Source organism: Hibiscus syriacus, unplaced genomic scaffold, assembly GCF_006381635.1.
Source record: "Hibiscus syriacus cultivar Baekdansim isolate YM2019G1 unplaced genomic scaffold, ASM638163v2 tig00003041_pilon, whole genome shotgun sequence".
Classification (NCBI taxonomy): domain Eukaryota; kingdom Viridiplantae; phylum Streptophyta; class Magnoliopsida; order Malvales; family Malvaceae; genus Hibiscus; species Hibiscus syriacus.
In genome coordinates, this window is record NW_024061960.1 from 7,904,806 (window position 1) to 7,919,020 (window position 14,215).

Here is a 14,215-nt window from a genome sequence, read left to right on the forward strand (position 1 = left end):
TAGATACTAGCAATTATGCTTATAAGAATTGAATCAATTCTGAATATATAAAAGGTTTGTTTGAAGATCTTGTTGTTGAATTAGTGGCCCTTCAATAAGCTAATTTAGTTAAACAATAATATGTAGACTTTGTGAGTTTTTTTTATATGTTCAAACATTTAAAAACTATATTGTATCTCACTTTAGAACGTATACATGTAGCACCACCCTTACGTTCTGAATCAGCCTCCTAATTTACCAAACTTTATCTTCACTTCTAGTAAGACCAGTGATTGTGATGGCTGGCAAAACTTTTATTGGAACGATGACTCATGTGGTTAGTTCTAAATAGCAAAGTTGTAATATTGGTAATCGATGATGCAGATGGAGATTGAGAAGAGTTTTTTGCATTGCGAGGAGCCTATGGAAGTAGAAGATGTTGAATTCAGAGGTTTTTCGTCAGAGAGTTGACATGGGCAGTGTGCCATGCTTCAAGAATATATATATATATATATATATATTTTTTAATTATTGGGCACAAGGATTCTTACTAAGTGGATAGAATTAATATGCATAGTTCTGAGTCTAATAAAACAAGTTATCTCACTACAAGAAAATGAATATAACTGAAATAAAAACTTTGTTGATAAAGATTTTATATATAATAGAAGTAAAGAAACAGAATAATGAACTTAAATGAAGGGGATAAATATTGAAATGATTGGTCAAACTATAAAAATACAATGTTCAAGATAAACACGTGAAGGCTAATGCAAGTGAGATGCAAATGAACAATAGTCAGATATAAAACACAATTTGAATTATGAAAAACATTTGATTATTTAACGAGGATAAGAATTTCATAATTAAATTTTATCTCGATCTGTAGATCAAATACTTAAATATAAAATTTATCTACAAATTAATATATGCTTAAATTTTTTAATTTTTTTAATATGAATTAAACATATCTATCTAGTACTCAGTGATTGTAAAATTATTAAATGTGAACTAAAATATATTTTATCTTCGAAAAAAGTAAAGAAAATTTTGATTTAAAAACATCATATCTTAGTTGATCTAGAACAATTGTATCTTAGTTAGTTCAAAAGTATTATCTATGTGCTACAATATCATTACAACTAGATATTCAAATCATGTAAAAATAATTATTATGTGTGGCTAAAACTATTCACCCAATATATCATGACAATATGTGATTTGCTTCCGTAAAGAAAAAAAACCCAACTATTTCATATGAAGATCATATAAAATGTATAACTCAATTAAAATGATGAATATTGTACTTAAGATTGACTTATAAAGACTCAAAGATCTTATGTAATGTTGTTATTAGAGTAAATACACATTCTATTCCTTTTTACTTAACTGAGATTTTATCTCTTTAGATTTTTTTAGAAAGATTTTTAATGAGACAACATGTTATACGTGGTAAAGATAATTATATTTTTTTCTATTGAAAATTTTTCCCATAGGATTTTATCTTAGTAACATTTTAACAAGATATGTTATTTTCAATGAACATTAAAGGTGAAGTGTTATGAATATTTGTCATTTATGGTGGTCAATTATAATTACAACTTTATGTAATATGAAATTAATATATTTTATTATTAAGATTTTTATGTCTATTAGAATTAGAGTTCTATGTGATATTTACTCTCCATAAATATAGAAATTAAAAAATATTTAATATAATTTATATAGAAAAAAACTTATATCGTTTTTCTAATTATTAATTTATTTTATTTATTTCACAAAAAATTATGTTATGATTATTTTTAACTCTACAAATTACTTTAAACTTTCACTACCATCTTAATCCACTTATAAAATTAAAAAAAAATTACTCATCTCATCAATCAAATTAATTCCAACAAAGTTACAGTGATTCAACAACTGGTCTTGTGGATGATGTAGTAATCTCCATTTTGAATTTTGGATAAATAAAAATTTTTCCATTATTTTTCTGAAATATGTGAAGAGTATAGAAGGGGCTTAGCAAGCGTATGGATGAAGTAGAAAGACGCTCGTCAAAAGAGGCAATTCCCACCACTCATTCGAACCGAGAATAACCAAAGCAATCACCCAAATTATCCATTTCCAAAAAAAAAAAACTAAATGATGCACCCTCCTCTAGTCTTCTTCGTCCACCACCTACTACTCCCTTTTCTCTTCCAAATTCCGTGCTTTCCCATAATTCGCCTGACTAAATTCTCTTCTTCTTATTCTCTTTCGTTTATCTCCATCCTTACAACCTCTGAATCATGACTCCTTTCTCTTGTTTACCTTCTGCAAGAAACACCAACTCCCCTCAAGCATTTCTTTTCAGGAATCCTCATTTATATGTTCCCAGACACCATTACCATGAAACTAAACTGCCCAAGAAAGAAAATCTTGTGTTTGGGCCTCTCCAAGTTCCAGCCAGGCCTTGTCTTCCGTTCTTGAGCTTCAGAAACTCAAGACTCACGCACCCTTTTGCCAACATATCTTCTTTTGCCGATGCGGAAGGCGAAAAAGGGCAAGAAGATGAAGCTAAAGCGAGTGAAGAAGACTTGCCTGGAATGGCTCAAGCTCTTAATATATCTTCCAGTACTGCTTCTGCTATTGCTATATTCATAGCGTTTGCAGCTCTGAGTCTTCCGTTCTTCATGAAGTCTTTAGGTCAAGGAGTTGGTTTGAAGACCAAGTTTTTGTCATACGCGACGCTTTTGTTCGGGTTCTACATGGCTTGGAATATCGGAGCCAATGACGTGGCGAATGCTATGGGAACTTCGGTGGGATCGGGTGCATTGACCCTGCGTCAGGCTGTTTTGACGGCGGCCATTTTGGAGTTCTCGGGAGCGTTGTTGATGGGAACTCATGTGACCAATACAATGCAGAAAGGAATCCTTGTTGCTGATGTGTTTCAAGGGAGGGGTACTCTCCTTTTTGCTGGATTGCTCTCTTCTCTCGCTGCTGCTGGTACTTGGTTGCAGGTGCCTTTCTGAACTATCCCTGATATAAACTTTTATCTGCTTTGATATAAAGTAATGGAGGGCTTATGAAATTACTCTATCAATTGCATAGATCGATCTGTGAAGTAGTTAAGAAATTTGATTACCGTATCATTTGTACTTTTCAGCAATCATGGAAACTGTGAATTAAAGTGTTGTAGATGTTCTTACAGGCAACCTTTTAACCATATGAAACCAGTTGTTCGTCCAACATTTGTTTGTAATTCGTGATGTATTGCCTAGGTTGCATCATATTACGGGTGGCCGGTATCGACGACGCACTGTATAGTAGGATCAATGGTTGGATTTGGCCTGGTTTATGGAGGACCTGGCGCTGTTTTCTGGATGTCTCTGGCAAGGGTTATTTCGTCGTGGGTTATCTCACCTGTAATGGGAGCCTTGGTGTCATTCATAGTCTACAAATGCATCCGCAGAGTATGTTCTTTCTCTTTGGAATTCTATATTGAAACTTCGGATTAACCATATGATCCGGCTTGTTCAGATGTGTTTACAACATGTTTTCTTGTTTACTTAGTTTGTTTACAGTGCTCGTAATCCCGGACAAGCAGCGGCTGCTGCAGCACCAATTGCAGTCTTTCTGGGGGTAACCGGGATTTCTTTTGCAGGCTTTCCGTTAAGTAAGAGCTTTTCGATAGCTCTCGGACAAGCTTTGGGTTGTGGAGCAGTTGGGGCATTCATAGTTTACAATATTATCAGAAAGCAGCTCGGTCATCTCCTTGCCAAAGCCACTTCTTCATCACGCTCGGATCCGGAAGAGAGTACTACTCATATTAAAAATCTTGGCCTTCTCTCGGATGTTGCAGGGCCTAAAGGCACCCAACTGGAAATAGTTTATGGGGTTTTCGGGTACATGCAGGTATTGTCAGCTTGCTTCATGTCATTTGCACATGGAGGAAACGATGTTTCGAACGCGATAGGACCTCTAGCTGCTGCATTATCGATTCTTCAAGGTGGTGCCAGCAACACTGAGATTATTATTCCAAACGATGTTCTTGCCTGGGGAGGATTTGGAATTGTAGCAGGGCTTATGATGTGGGGGTATAGAGTGATAGCAACGATCGGGAAGAAGATAACTGAACTCACACCAACTAGAGGGTTTGCAGCCGAGTTTGCAGCGGCTTCAGTTGTCCTCTTTGCATCAAAACTGGCATTGCCGATATCGGCAACACATACTCTGGTCGGAGCAGTCATGGGGGTCGGCTTTGCGAGAGGATTAAATTGTGTTCGAGCCAAAACTGTTCGAGAGATTGTGACATCCTGGGCTGTGACAATTCCAGTTGGTGCTTCTCTTGCGGTCGTCTACACATTGATCTTAACCAAACTTTTGTCATTTATTTTATGATAACGTATTCGAGAAAATCTGAAACCTTCATGTATGTGATCAATTCGAATCACTCACCCTTTTTTGAAGTATTTTTGTGAAATTGTTATGCCATTGTTGAGTTTATGTGATTTCTTAAACCGGAAATCACTAAATATTTTGGTTTTGGAGAGGACAAAAACTGCATGCAGATGTTGGAAACATTTTAAAAGATCGCCATATTTGTATTTTTCAATGTCAAATAGTTTTCCTTTAGCAGTGAAGTGATCACTGCAACAATGACACAAAATTGAGGACAACAATTGTGTTGGCAATCAAGCCAGAAATCAACAGCTAAAACAAAGAATATCCGCAGCTTTATAAACACAAGATCCATGGCAAACAAAAGCACAAAGGGTGTAATTACTTGGTGCAAAGCAATCAAATATAATACTGCAAATGGCAACTGATGGTCGAATTTAAGGATGACAAAACAGCAATCAATCTGCCAGAAGAACCAAACTAATCCAGGAAATGCATGTTTTTGATTTATTCAAGTTAATATACTTCCCTTACAAGCATCTAAAGGAAATAACAAGCATGTTACCCGAACAGGAGGGTGAACAGAAGCTTGAGGTAGAAAAAAGTCATGGAGAAAGTTCTTGAATAGAAGTTAAACTGGGTTCCCAACCTGATTCGCGCAACATCGATGCCCTCGGGAGTGGGGGTACAAAAGGCTTCTTCACCCCTCTACCTTTCCGCCCTGAATGTTTCGACTCTTTCTCCTTTGGAACTTTAGATGCCTTGGAAGGCTTGGCAACATAGAAGTCTTTTGCTGAATAAACAGATTCCTCCAAGTTTTCTCCAGATATATCCCTAGTGATCCTTGCATCTGGCCTTTCCTCTCTGCCTTCAGCTGCTCGTTTGACCTGAAGCTTCTTTCGGTGTCTACTCTTCAGTTTTTGGACTGTAGAGGATGGGATAATGTAATACTTTTGGCCAGGCAACAGGCGATCTCCAGGACGTAAAAGGGACTCATCAGGATTCGTAAAAACTTCGGTACGTGTAATACACATCCCTGGATGTTTTTTCATCAGGTGAGATACAGGAACAACATTTCGATACAGTTCCTCTTTCCCACCTGCATGAACTATCCTCACATATATATCCCTTGATTGCGAGAAGTCAACTGACATGGGAGCTCCTCGCACATCTTTCTTGTTACCAGAATCCTGGTTCTTATGCTTAACGAACCTGAACAATGCAACACACATCTTCAACATAGCTGTGGATTAAAAGCCACCTGATCCAGATGTTGCATTATATTCCGTTGCATGGGGTACGACGGACCATCCCTTGTTTTAAGGTTGTGTATTCTTCTGCTTAACCCATTTGGATGTCGTTTTGTAATTTTAAGGCCGGCTTCTCTAGTTTAATATTATCCCACAGAAAAATTGATGAAACCAAGAAATTAAACAAGCAACAATGGCATTTTCTTTTGTTATATTCCACAAGAATTCTCAAAGTTATCCACCTAGATTACGAAACTTCCTAGTGAATTAAATTCTTAAGAGCACATCAAGCACATCCTTCTAGCAATATCATATTCCCATAAGCCCGATCGTACCTGTCGCTCCAGCTTCTTCACTCTTCCACTAATCCAATTGTTATGAAGAACCAGACAACCCTGCTTCTTACAGGCTGATTTTACGTCTTCTCTCTCCCATAGCCCCATGTATGCACCGTTTGGGAAAAGGTTTCTGTCCAAGAAATGAACAGTCAAACTTGTCTCAGGTTCCACACATCTATTATCACCCTCACGAGAGGAACCCCCTTCACCACATAACGTCTCATAGAAACTCGGCTGCTCGGATAGGCCAGAAGTTGCAGCATGCCTCACTACCTTTTCCATAGCAGCAATAGTGGGGGCATCAGCACGGGAAAAGTAAAAGCCGGAGTTCAAGCGTCTCGGTAAGTTTATAGGACCTGCAAGGGAACAAGTTCATTTTTCAGAATTATGGAAATGATTAGTTATTCATTTAGTCCAGTAATAGTGCCCAGTGCGATGGTAATAATCACCTGTTTGATTGTATTCATCAGACTGAGCCGCAAGAGTGGCAGGACCGAAAGAGGAAAGCATTGGCAAAGGATTTCTAAACCAGTATACATCCACATCACTCAAAAGTACGTTGTATCCTAGCTTCAGAATCTTTAAAACCAATCTGGATTTCACCTTTGTTACTCTCTGAAAGCATTTTGTTCCAAAGTGGCAATCGTTAAAGCTAATATTACTTGGAGCTGATGGATCGTTGAAGACAGGAAGGCCCTAACACAAAACAGAATCCTTCATTCAGATACATGCTGGAAAAAGGGTCAGCTCAGCTGAAACAATAAAAAAATGATGGTTAAACTAAATAAGAATAAGAGGAAACACCTGCATTACGGAGAACTGATAAGTCTCATAATCAAGTGCAGAAACCAAAAAGTTTGTAATTCTGAGGTGCCTCAATCTGCAGACCCAACTCAGTAACATGTCCTTATAACTATATCCTGCGACTGTGAGCACAACTGTCCGATTCTTGTCTGCAACGATGGCAAGTAGTGATTCCAAGGAAATGGGAAGCTTTAATGTCTTTGTGGGAACTATTTGATCTCTCAAAGAGCAACCTAAAGTTCTGTTCTGCGACTTTATAGTTCCAGCAATGCAAGCCAAAGTTTTCTTTGATCTCCTGCAGTTTGGGATGATCCATAACCTCGTCCTTGCATAGGTACAAGAATGAAGGAAATCTTCTGTAGTATTAATAATAAGGTATTGACCATCACATTTCAGAAGTTTCATCACAATGGAATAGTTAATTCCGTGAAGAGACGATGATCCATATACTGCTGCAAGATGGGAATTGCCATCATATTCCCAACTTCCCTTTTCGATATCTGAAACATCGGAGCTCTTAACTAAACAGTTAGACCAAAGCAGTGAATCGTCCAGGGCAATGTTTGAGATAGTCCAACTGGCATCAAACACGAACCTTAATCCACTGGACAAGGCCTCGTTGATTAGCCAGTGGTTGTAAACTCCCTTCCCATACAGGAAAGGAGGAAGCACTCCATGATGTAAGGGCATATCCCCATTGTTCCATGCTATCACCATTCTACTGTCACAACAATTCCACTGCCAACTTGAGCCTAGTGTACCCTGCAACTGATGAAACGGAGAACGATGTCAAACTAAGTTTCCTCCACTAGATCTCTGATCTCGGTGTGGATTCTATACATACCTCCTGAATTCTTATCCTTTTGCCATCTTTTAGCCAATGTTTCCCATCATTGTCTAGATAGAATGGGAAATTCGAAACATTTCTTGGAGAAGCAAAAAGGAGCCAATCATTATCAAGTTCACGAGCATAATTCAACGCCGAAACAAAGTCAGGCAGGAGAACAGATTCCGTATCCATGAAAATATATATGTCAGATTTAAATGACCGTGACTTTGCCACCATGGAATGAAAGAAAGGAACCCCAAGAAACCTATCCAAAGACACAGCAGAAAGAACCTAATGAAATTATGAACCAGTTGTTACTACAGTTAATCAATGCCCATAAATTCACCCCTAAAACAATTAAGAATGTAAAGATTACGTGAAATCAATATTGGATTCGACCAAAACCCGGGAACCAAAAGAAGTGGCGAAAGAAGCAGCAGAATGGTGTTGACTGAAGAGAATGACTGAGATTTGTGGGGACAAAGCAAGCCATGACCGAATAGCTAGACTCTGTTTAGTCCCTGAAGAACCTGTAAACGGCGTAGGTGCAGTGAAAATAGTAATTTTTGGAGCTTCAAGATCGCTGAAACTTCCATGGATGAAAATTGGATTGTTGGAGAATGGTAAACTCCGAGTAGCATAAAGGGATATTGCAATTAGCAGAACCCCAGATACCCAAACTGACCATAATCCAATCTGCAATGCCTGTATTAACCAAAAGAATTAATTTTTTTCTTTTAAATTAAGAGCTTGATTGCATGTGATAGGAAAATGAAAGATTAATAAGATTAATACGAAAAAGAAAGGACCTTCATTGTGGAGAAGTTCTCAACAGAATGAAGACAAGTTCTTGGTGGGTTTTGGTTTATTTTTGGAATTGTAAAGGAATGATCTGATTGGTAATGGCAAAAGACAAAAAGAGTGGAACTTTAACTGAAAAAATAAGCAATGCAGTGGAACGGGAACGAAGAAAGCAACAAGATCCACGAGGGATGCACTTAACGAGTCAGGTTTTTCAGCACCAGAACAGGGAATACTCACAGGCAATGTGAGGTATTTAAAAGTCAACTCCATTTCCGAAAAGTACTTACTTTGAAAGAAGCAAATCCGGTTGACAGGTCGGTGCTTTATGTACTCTTAGGTAGGGTTTGATTAACTTAAATATTTATTAGAGAATTGAAATCTGTGAAGGAATTAAAATTTGTAGGAATTAGAATCTAATTTTATATTCTGTTTGGTTGGCAGGAAATGAAATTAGAATCCAATTCTATATTCTGTTTGGTTCGCAGATATGTCAGATGAATTTGATTTCAGTAATGTAAAATGACAGAATTACCCTTCTTATTTTTTTACTTTATTTTAGTTTATTTTACAACTTACATATAGTAATATATTATAAAAAATTAAAAAATATTAAATTTTCATTTTATTGATTGATTATTCATTTCAATAAATTATAAAAAGAGAAAATAACCTCATTGACAAAAAATGCATTATAATATACGATTTTAACCAACTTTTTTTGGATTTGCCAAAATGACCAACTAAATCGTAATGCAATCGATAATTCGCAACGCGATCTCCGGTATCGCAAACCAAACAGAATATATTATAAAAAATTAAAAAATATTAAATTTTCATTTTATTGATTGATTATTCATTTCAATAAATTATAAAAAGAGAAAATAACCTCATTGACAAAAAATGCATTATAATATACGATTTTAACCAACTTTTTTTGGATTTGCCAAAATGACCAACTAAATCGTAATGCAATCGATAATTCGCAACGCGATCTCCGGTATCGCAAATCAGTTTCCAGATTCGCAACGCGAACTTCGACTATCGCATTGCGATTTATATATTCGCATTGCGATAGTCCAAGTTCGCGTTGCGATTTATTCCAAGTTCGTTGCGATAGTCGAAGTTCGCGTTGCGATTTATTCCAAATTCGTTGCGATTTATTCCAAGTTCGCGTTGCGATTTATTCCAAATTTGTTGCGATAGTCGAAGTTCGCGTTGCGATTTATTCCAAATTCGCGTTGCGATTTATTCCAAGTTCGTTGCGATAGTCCAAAATCGCAACGACGGTATTACATTTGTTTCTTAAGAATTTTCTCTAAAAAGATAGTATTCGCGCGGACGTGTCGAAGACACGTATTACCACGACCACGACCACGACCACGACCATGACCCGACCCGACCCGACCCGACCCGAGACATACGGCGGCGGCGGCAGCGGCGGTGCGCGAGAGTCCCCCTTGTTCTCTATCACTCAACAAGGAAGTGGGAAAGCCAAGCCTTAAATATCATTCCCAATAGTGTTTCCAATACTATGTGGGATTGAGCATTACCAACACTTGTTCCCAATACTATGTGAGATTGAGCCTTAAATAGTGATATTATTTTTGAATGTTTTGCTTAAAATTGCAATAATCGTGATTAATTGTAGATTGACATTTAATTATGACATATTTAATCGTATAATACTAATGCAATTGGTTGCTGATTCAGTTGTTTTAAAGTGCATGATTGTTAATTGTTTCCTGAATAATCACATTGTATTGGAAACAAGTGTTGGTAATGCTCAATCCCACATAGTATTGGAAACACTATTGGGAATGGTATTTAAAGCTTGGCTTTCCCACTTCCTTGTTGAGTGATAGAGAACAAGGGGGACTCTCGCGCGCCGCCGCCGTTGCCGTCCGTCTCGGGTCGGGTCGTGGTCGTGGTAATACGTGTCTTCGACACGTCCGCGCGAATACTATATTTTTAGAGAAAATTCTTAAGAAACAAATGCAATACCACCAGTCGTTGAGATTTTAGACTATCGCATTGCGATAGTCCAAGTTCGCATTGCGATTTACATATTTGCATTGCGATAGTCCAAGTTCGCATTGCGATAGTCCAAGTTCGCATTGCGATAGTTGAAGTTCGCGTTGCGAATTTGGAAACTGATTTGCGATACCGGAGATCGCGTTGCGAATTATCGATCGCATTGCGATTTAGTTGGTCATTTTGGCAAATCCAAAAAAAGTTGGTTAAAATCGTATATTATAAGGCATTTTTGGTCACTGAGGTTATTTTCTCTTATAAAAATCATGCTAATAAACATTATAAGTTAAAATCATCGCAATCAAAATATGTTAATAAGTTACCAAACGATAGAGCAATATTTCGATACATTCCAATCGGAGTATGTTAATTAGTTACCAAAAACTATTTTTATTCAATATATGAATTAGAAACTCGACCCGACACGACTTAAAATAATAAAAAAAATTATTTTTATTCAATAAAAACATTGACTTAATTGAAAAAAATTATATATAGAGGGGTATTATTGTAATTATTCTTAAATATATAAGGTAAAATTATATATTTTTTTCGGGTCAGTCCGGTTTTTTTCACCCTAACCCCGAACCCGACCCGACCTGACCCGAATATCACACTTAAAAAAACCTGACCCGACTCGACCCGAATATCACACTTAAAAAATCTGACCCGACCCGAACAAAATAAAGTTTCATCCGACCCGACCCGAAAATATGATTTAGAAATCTGACCCGACCCGACCTGAAATAATAAAAAAATATTTTTATTTAATAAAAACACTGACTTAATCCGATCCGACTCGAATTATATATATTTTCGAGTCGGTCCAGTTTTTTTCACCCTAAACCCGAACCCGACCCGATCCGACCCAAATATCACACTTAAAAAAACCCGACCCGAATATCACACTTAAAAAACCCGACCCGACCCGAACAAAATAAAGTTTCATCCGACCCGACCTGAATATATGAATTAGAAATCCGACTCGACCCGACCCGACCCGAAATAATAAAAAATTATTTTTATTTAATAAAACAGTGACTTAATCCGACCCGACTCGAATTATATATATTTTCGGGTCGGTCCAGTTTTTTTCACCCTAAACCCGAATCCGACCCGACCCAACTCGAATATCACACTTAAAAAAACCCGACCCGACTCGACTCGAATATCACACTTAAAAAACCCGATCTGAACCGAACAAAATAAAGTTTCATCCGACCCGACCCGAATATATGAATTAGAAATCCAACCCGACCCGACCTGAAATAATAAAAAATTATTTTTATTTAATAAAAACAGTGACTTAAACGATTCCCCCACGCTCTAAGCATTTTTATTAAATGTTTTCACACTTAAACGGCTATATTATCTTCATTAATTATCACTAACGTTCAGAAATGATTCAAGGTGTATTTAAGCAAGCTTAGAAGTCATTGATCAAAGACAAGAAACATCAAGCAACTAGAATCAAGAGAGAATCAAAGAGAAAGCATCAAACCTCAAGTTCGATAAATTCAAATACTTAATTGAAATACTTAATTAACTCAACATAATTGAAATACTTAAATACTTCCAAGTTTGATAAATTCAAATACTTAAAAACTTCCAAGTTCGATAAATTCAAATACTTAAAAACTTCCAAGTTCGATAAATTCAAATACTTAAAAACTTCAAGTTCGATAATTGAAACAAAGTTTACGATAATTGAAATAAAGTTATAAAATAAACTACATTGCCATCTCTTCTTCATCATCTTCGCCTTCTTCGTTTGGAGGGGATTTCCAGTTCAACTTCTTCAATGTGTAAGTTTGCTTCCAAATCGGCATCAATTGCATCTTCTAGGGTGGTGATATGTTGCTTACGAGCCGCTCCATCCAAATAATCCTTTAAACAAATGCATACTTCCACCGACTCGGGACTTAGTCTTGATCTCCGTTGTGATATAACCCTGCCACTAACAGAAAAGCGGATTCCGAAGCTACCGTAGAAGCTTGGACGGTTAGTAAATCACGGGCCATGGCGGCTAGAATCGGAAATTGTGCTTCCTTTTCTTTCCACCAAGCCAAAATATCCAAACTTTCAAACTCTTCAAATGTCATTTTTGATAGAAAATCGCATGACATGTAATTTCCCAACTCGCTACTTGGTGGTAGTACGTGATCGTTTGGATTGGGAATTTACAAGAGTGTTAAAAAGATTCAAATTTAGTTACTTGGACGTCTACTAGATGATTCCGCATTCATTCTCATTTGATCGTGTATTACACTACTTGATCCGTATTTAGTTAAATAAATTGCAAACATGTCTCGAAAACATTTGTTAAAATAATTATTTGGTTTTGGACAAAGTTGGGTTCATCATCGGTTAGATTAAAGCAAACGCATTTGTTCAATTAGTGTTTCAACCCCACCAACATTTAACGTTGGGTTAAAGCGGCGGCACAAGTAAAAATGGGGGGAATCTCCTTAAAATATTTTAAAAGTTTTTCCTTCATTGCAAAGCCAATTTCTTGAAAAACTTCGGTTTCAAATTCAAAGTCATTTAGTCGGGTAGCCAACAAAATATTTGATTAAGAACCAACAGGCTAGTAGGGTAATAAACACCGGATAAAAAAGTTGTTGCATTTTAAAAACCTCAAGCAAATCGGTTATTTTGGCTATAGTTTCCCAACTCGAATCCGGATAAATGTCTGGGACATGACCCCTCTCGAAAAGCCGATCGTGAAATGTTTGCAATGTTTCCCTTTGCCTTAAGGCAGTATGCATCATCATCCAAGTTGAGTTCCAACGAGTTAGACAATCCAAATTAGGACTCAAAGCTTTTTTATTACAGACTTACAAAATCGTTTATAATCATTTAGTCTTTTGTTGTTGTTACAAAGAATCGATTTTATCATTGTTTAAATTCTAATCTAATTGGCTCAATAACCTCCAAACCGGCTTGCACGGATAAATTAATTATGTGTGCAACGCAACGGTATGAAAAAACGCACCGTCTAAAATCGATGAAAGTAATATTTTCAATCTTGGAACCGCGTTTGTATTATTCGATGCATTATCAAAGGATATAGAAAAACTTTATTTTCTAATTTATAAAGACAAATTACCCGTTTTAAAAGTGTAAATAAATTAGCACCGGTATGCGGCTCACCGATAATTCAAACGCGATTGTTCTTTTCATCATTTGCCAATTATCTTGATCTAACCAATGTGACGTAACGGCTAAAAAAGAATTTCCGGTATTATGAGGGGAACTCCAAACGTCACATGTAAGCGACACACCATAACGTGTTCTTGGAATCCTAAAATCATTTTTTCCCTCGCCGTACGCCACATTTTTATAGCATCTCTTCTAAGGGTAGTACGACTTACTTGAGTATACGTGGTTGCATTAGTTGTTGAATTGTTGTCGTGAAATCTTCATCATCAAAGTGGTCGAACGGCAATGCTTTTGTAATCACGAACTTTGTAAACTTCTCGTAATTTTTCGTTGTCGTAAACAAAAACACCACCTTGCGGTGTAAGATTCGATTGACTAGGATCCGATCTTTGAGCGAAGTGCCTTGCATGATTTTGTCAAATGGTTCTTCAACGTTGTGTTTCCTTCCGATGCAAGAAACTTTAGACAAAGTTTACAACGCGCCCTCCTCGAGCCATTTGACATCTCACATAAATCGTAGTGATCCCAAATATCTTTGTTTCGAGTGTGTTCGATCACTCTCACGACTTCAAGGTTTTCCCCGACGGAAGATTCAGCAGTGTTACTCATGATAATAAAAATTACAAACTAAGATTTGA

At 36.9% G+C, this 14,215-nt stretch overlaps 3 protein-coding genes across 3 annotated transcripts; 1 reads left to right on the forward strand and 2 right to left on the reverse strand.

The window, feature by feature from the left end:
- Positions 1-2,267: 2,267 nt before the first annotated feature.
- Positions 2,268-4,469, forward strand: LOC120171050 (inorganic phosphate transporter 2-1, chloroplastic-like). The gene is made up of 3 exons (XM_039178858.1): positions 2,268-2,978; positions 3,240-3,431; positions 3,532-4,469. Exons 1-3 carry the CDS (start codon positions 2,268-2,270, stop codon positions 4,357-4,359), a joined length of 1,731 nt encoding a protein of 576 aa, XP_039034789.1. The 3' UTR covers positions 4,360-4,469.
- Positions 4,470-4,847: 378 nt separating this feature from the next.
- Positions 4,848-5,600, reverse strand: LOC120171106. Its single transcript, XM_039178900.1, has one exon. The coding sequence runs from the start codon at positions 5,598-5,600 to the stop codon at positions 4,965-4,967; it is 636 nt and encodes a 211-aa protein (XP_039034831.1). The 3' UTR covers positions 4,848-4,964.
- LOC120171058 (beta-arabinofuranosyltransferase RAY1-like) lies at positions 4,848-8,625 on the reverse strand. Its single transcript, XM_039178863.1, has 6 exons — positions 8,390-8,625; positions 7,957-8,285; positions 7,596-7,845; positions 6,752-7,519; positions 6,397-6,643; positions 4,848-6,303 (listed from the first exon to the last, which is right to left on the reverse strand). Exons 1-6 carry the CDS (start codon positions 8,393-8,395, stop codon positions 5,885-5,887), a joined length of 2,019 nt encoding a protein of 672 aa, XP_039034794.1. The 5' UTR covers positions 8,396-8,625; the 3' UTR covers positions 4,848-5,884.
- Between the last annotated feature and the right edge of the window lie 5,590 nt (positions 8,626-14,215).

What these genes read in the sequence shown, in the direction of transcription:
- LOC120171050 (XM_039178858.1), top strand. Translation starts at nt 2,268, where the DNA reads ATGACTCCTTTCTCTTGTTTACCTTCTGCAAGAAACACCAACTCCCCT. An exon ending in CTGCTGGTACTTGGTTGCAG is followed by an intron (nt 2,979 to 3,239) that starts GTGCCTTTCTGA and finishes TGTATTGCCTAG; the next exon opens with GTTGCATCATATTACGGGTG. An exon ending in TCTACAAATGCATCCGCAGA is followed by an intron (nt 3,432 to 3,531) that starts GTATGTTCTTTC and finishes TTGTTTACTTAG; the next exon opens with TTTGTTTACAGTGCTCGTAA.
- LOC120171106 (XM_039178900.1), bottom strand. Translation starts at nt 5,600, where the DNA reads ATGTTGAAGATGTGTGTTGCATTGTTCAGGTTCGTTAAGCATAAGAAC.
- LOC120171058 (XM_039178863.1), bottom strand. An exon ending in GAATCCAATATTGATTTCAC is followed by an intron (nt 7,846 to 7,956) that starts GTAATCTTTACA and finishes GTCTTTGGATAG; the next exon opens with GTTTCTTGGGGTTCCTTTCT. An exon ending in ATCAGTTCTCCGTAATGCAG is followed by an intron (nt 6,644 to 6,751) that starts GTGTTTCCTCTT and finishes GTTTTGTGTTAG; the next exon opens with GGCCTTCCTGTCTTCAACGA.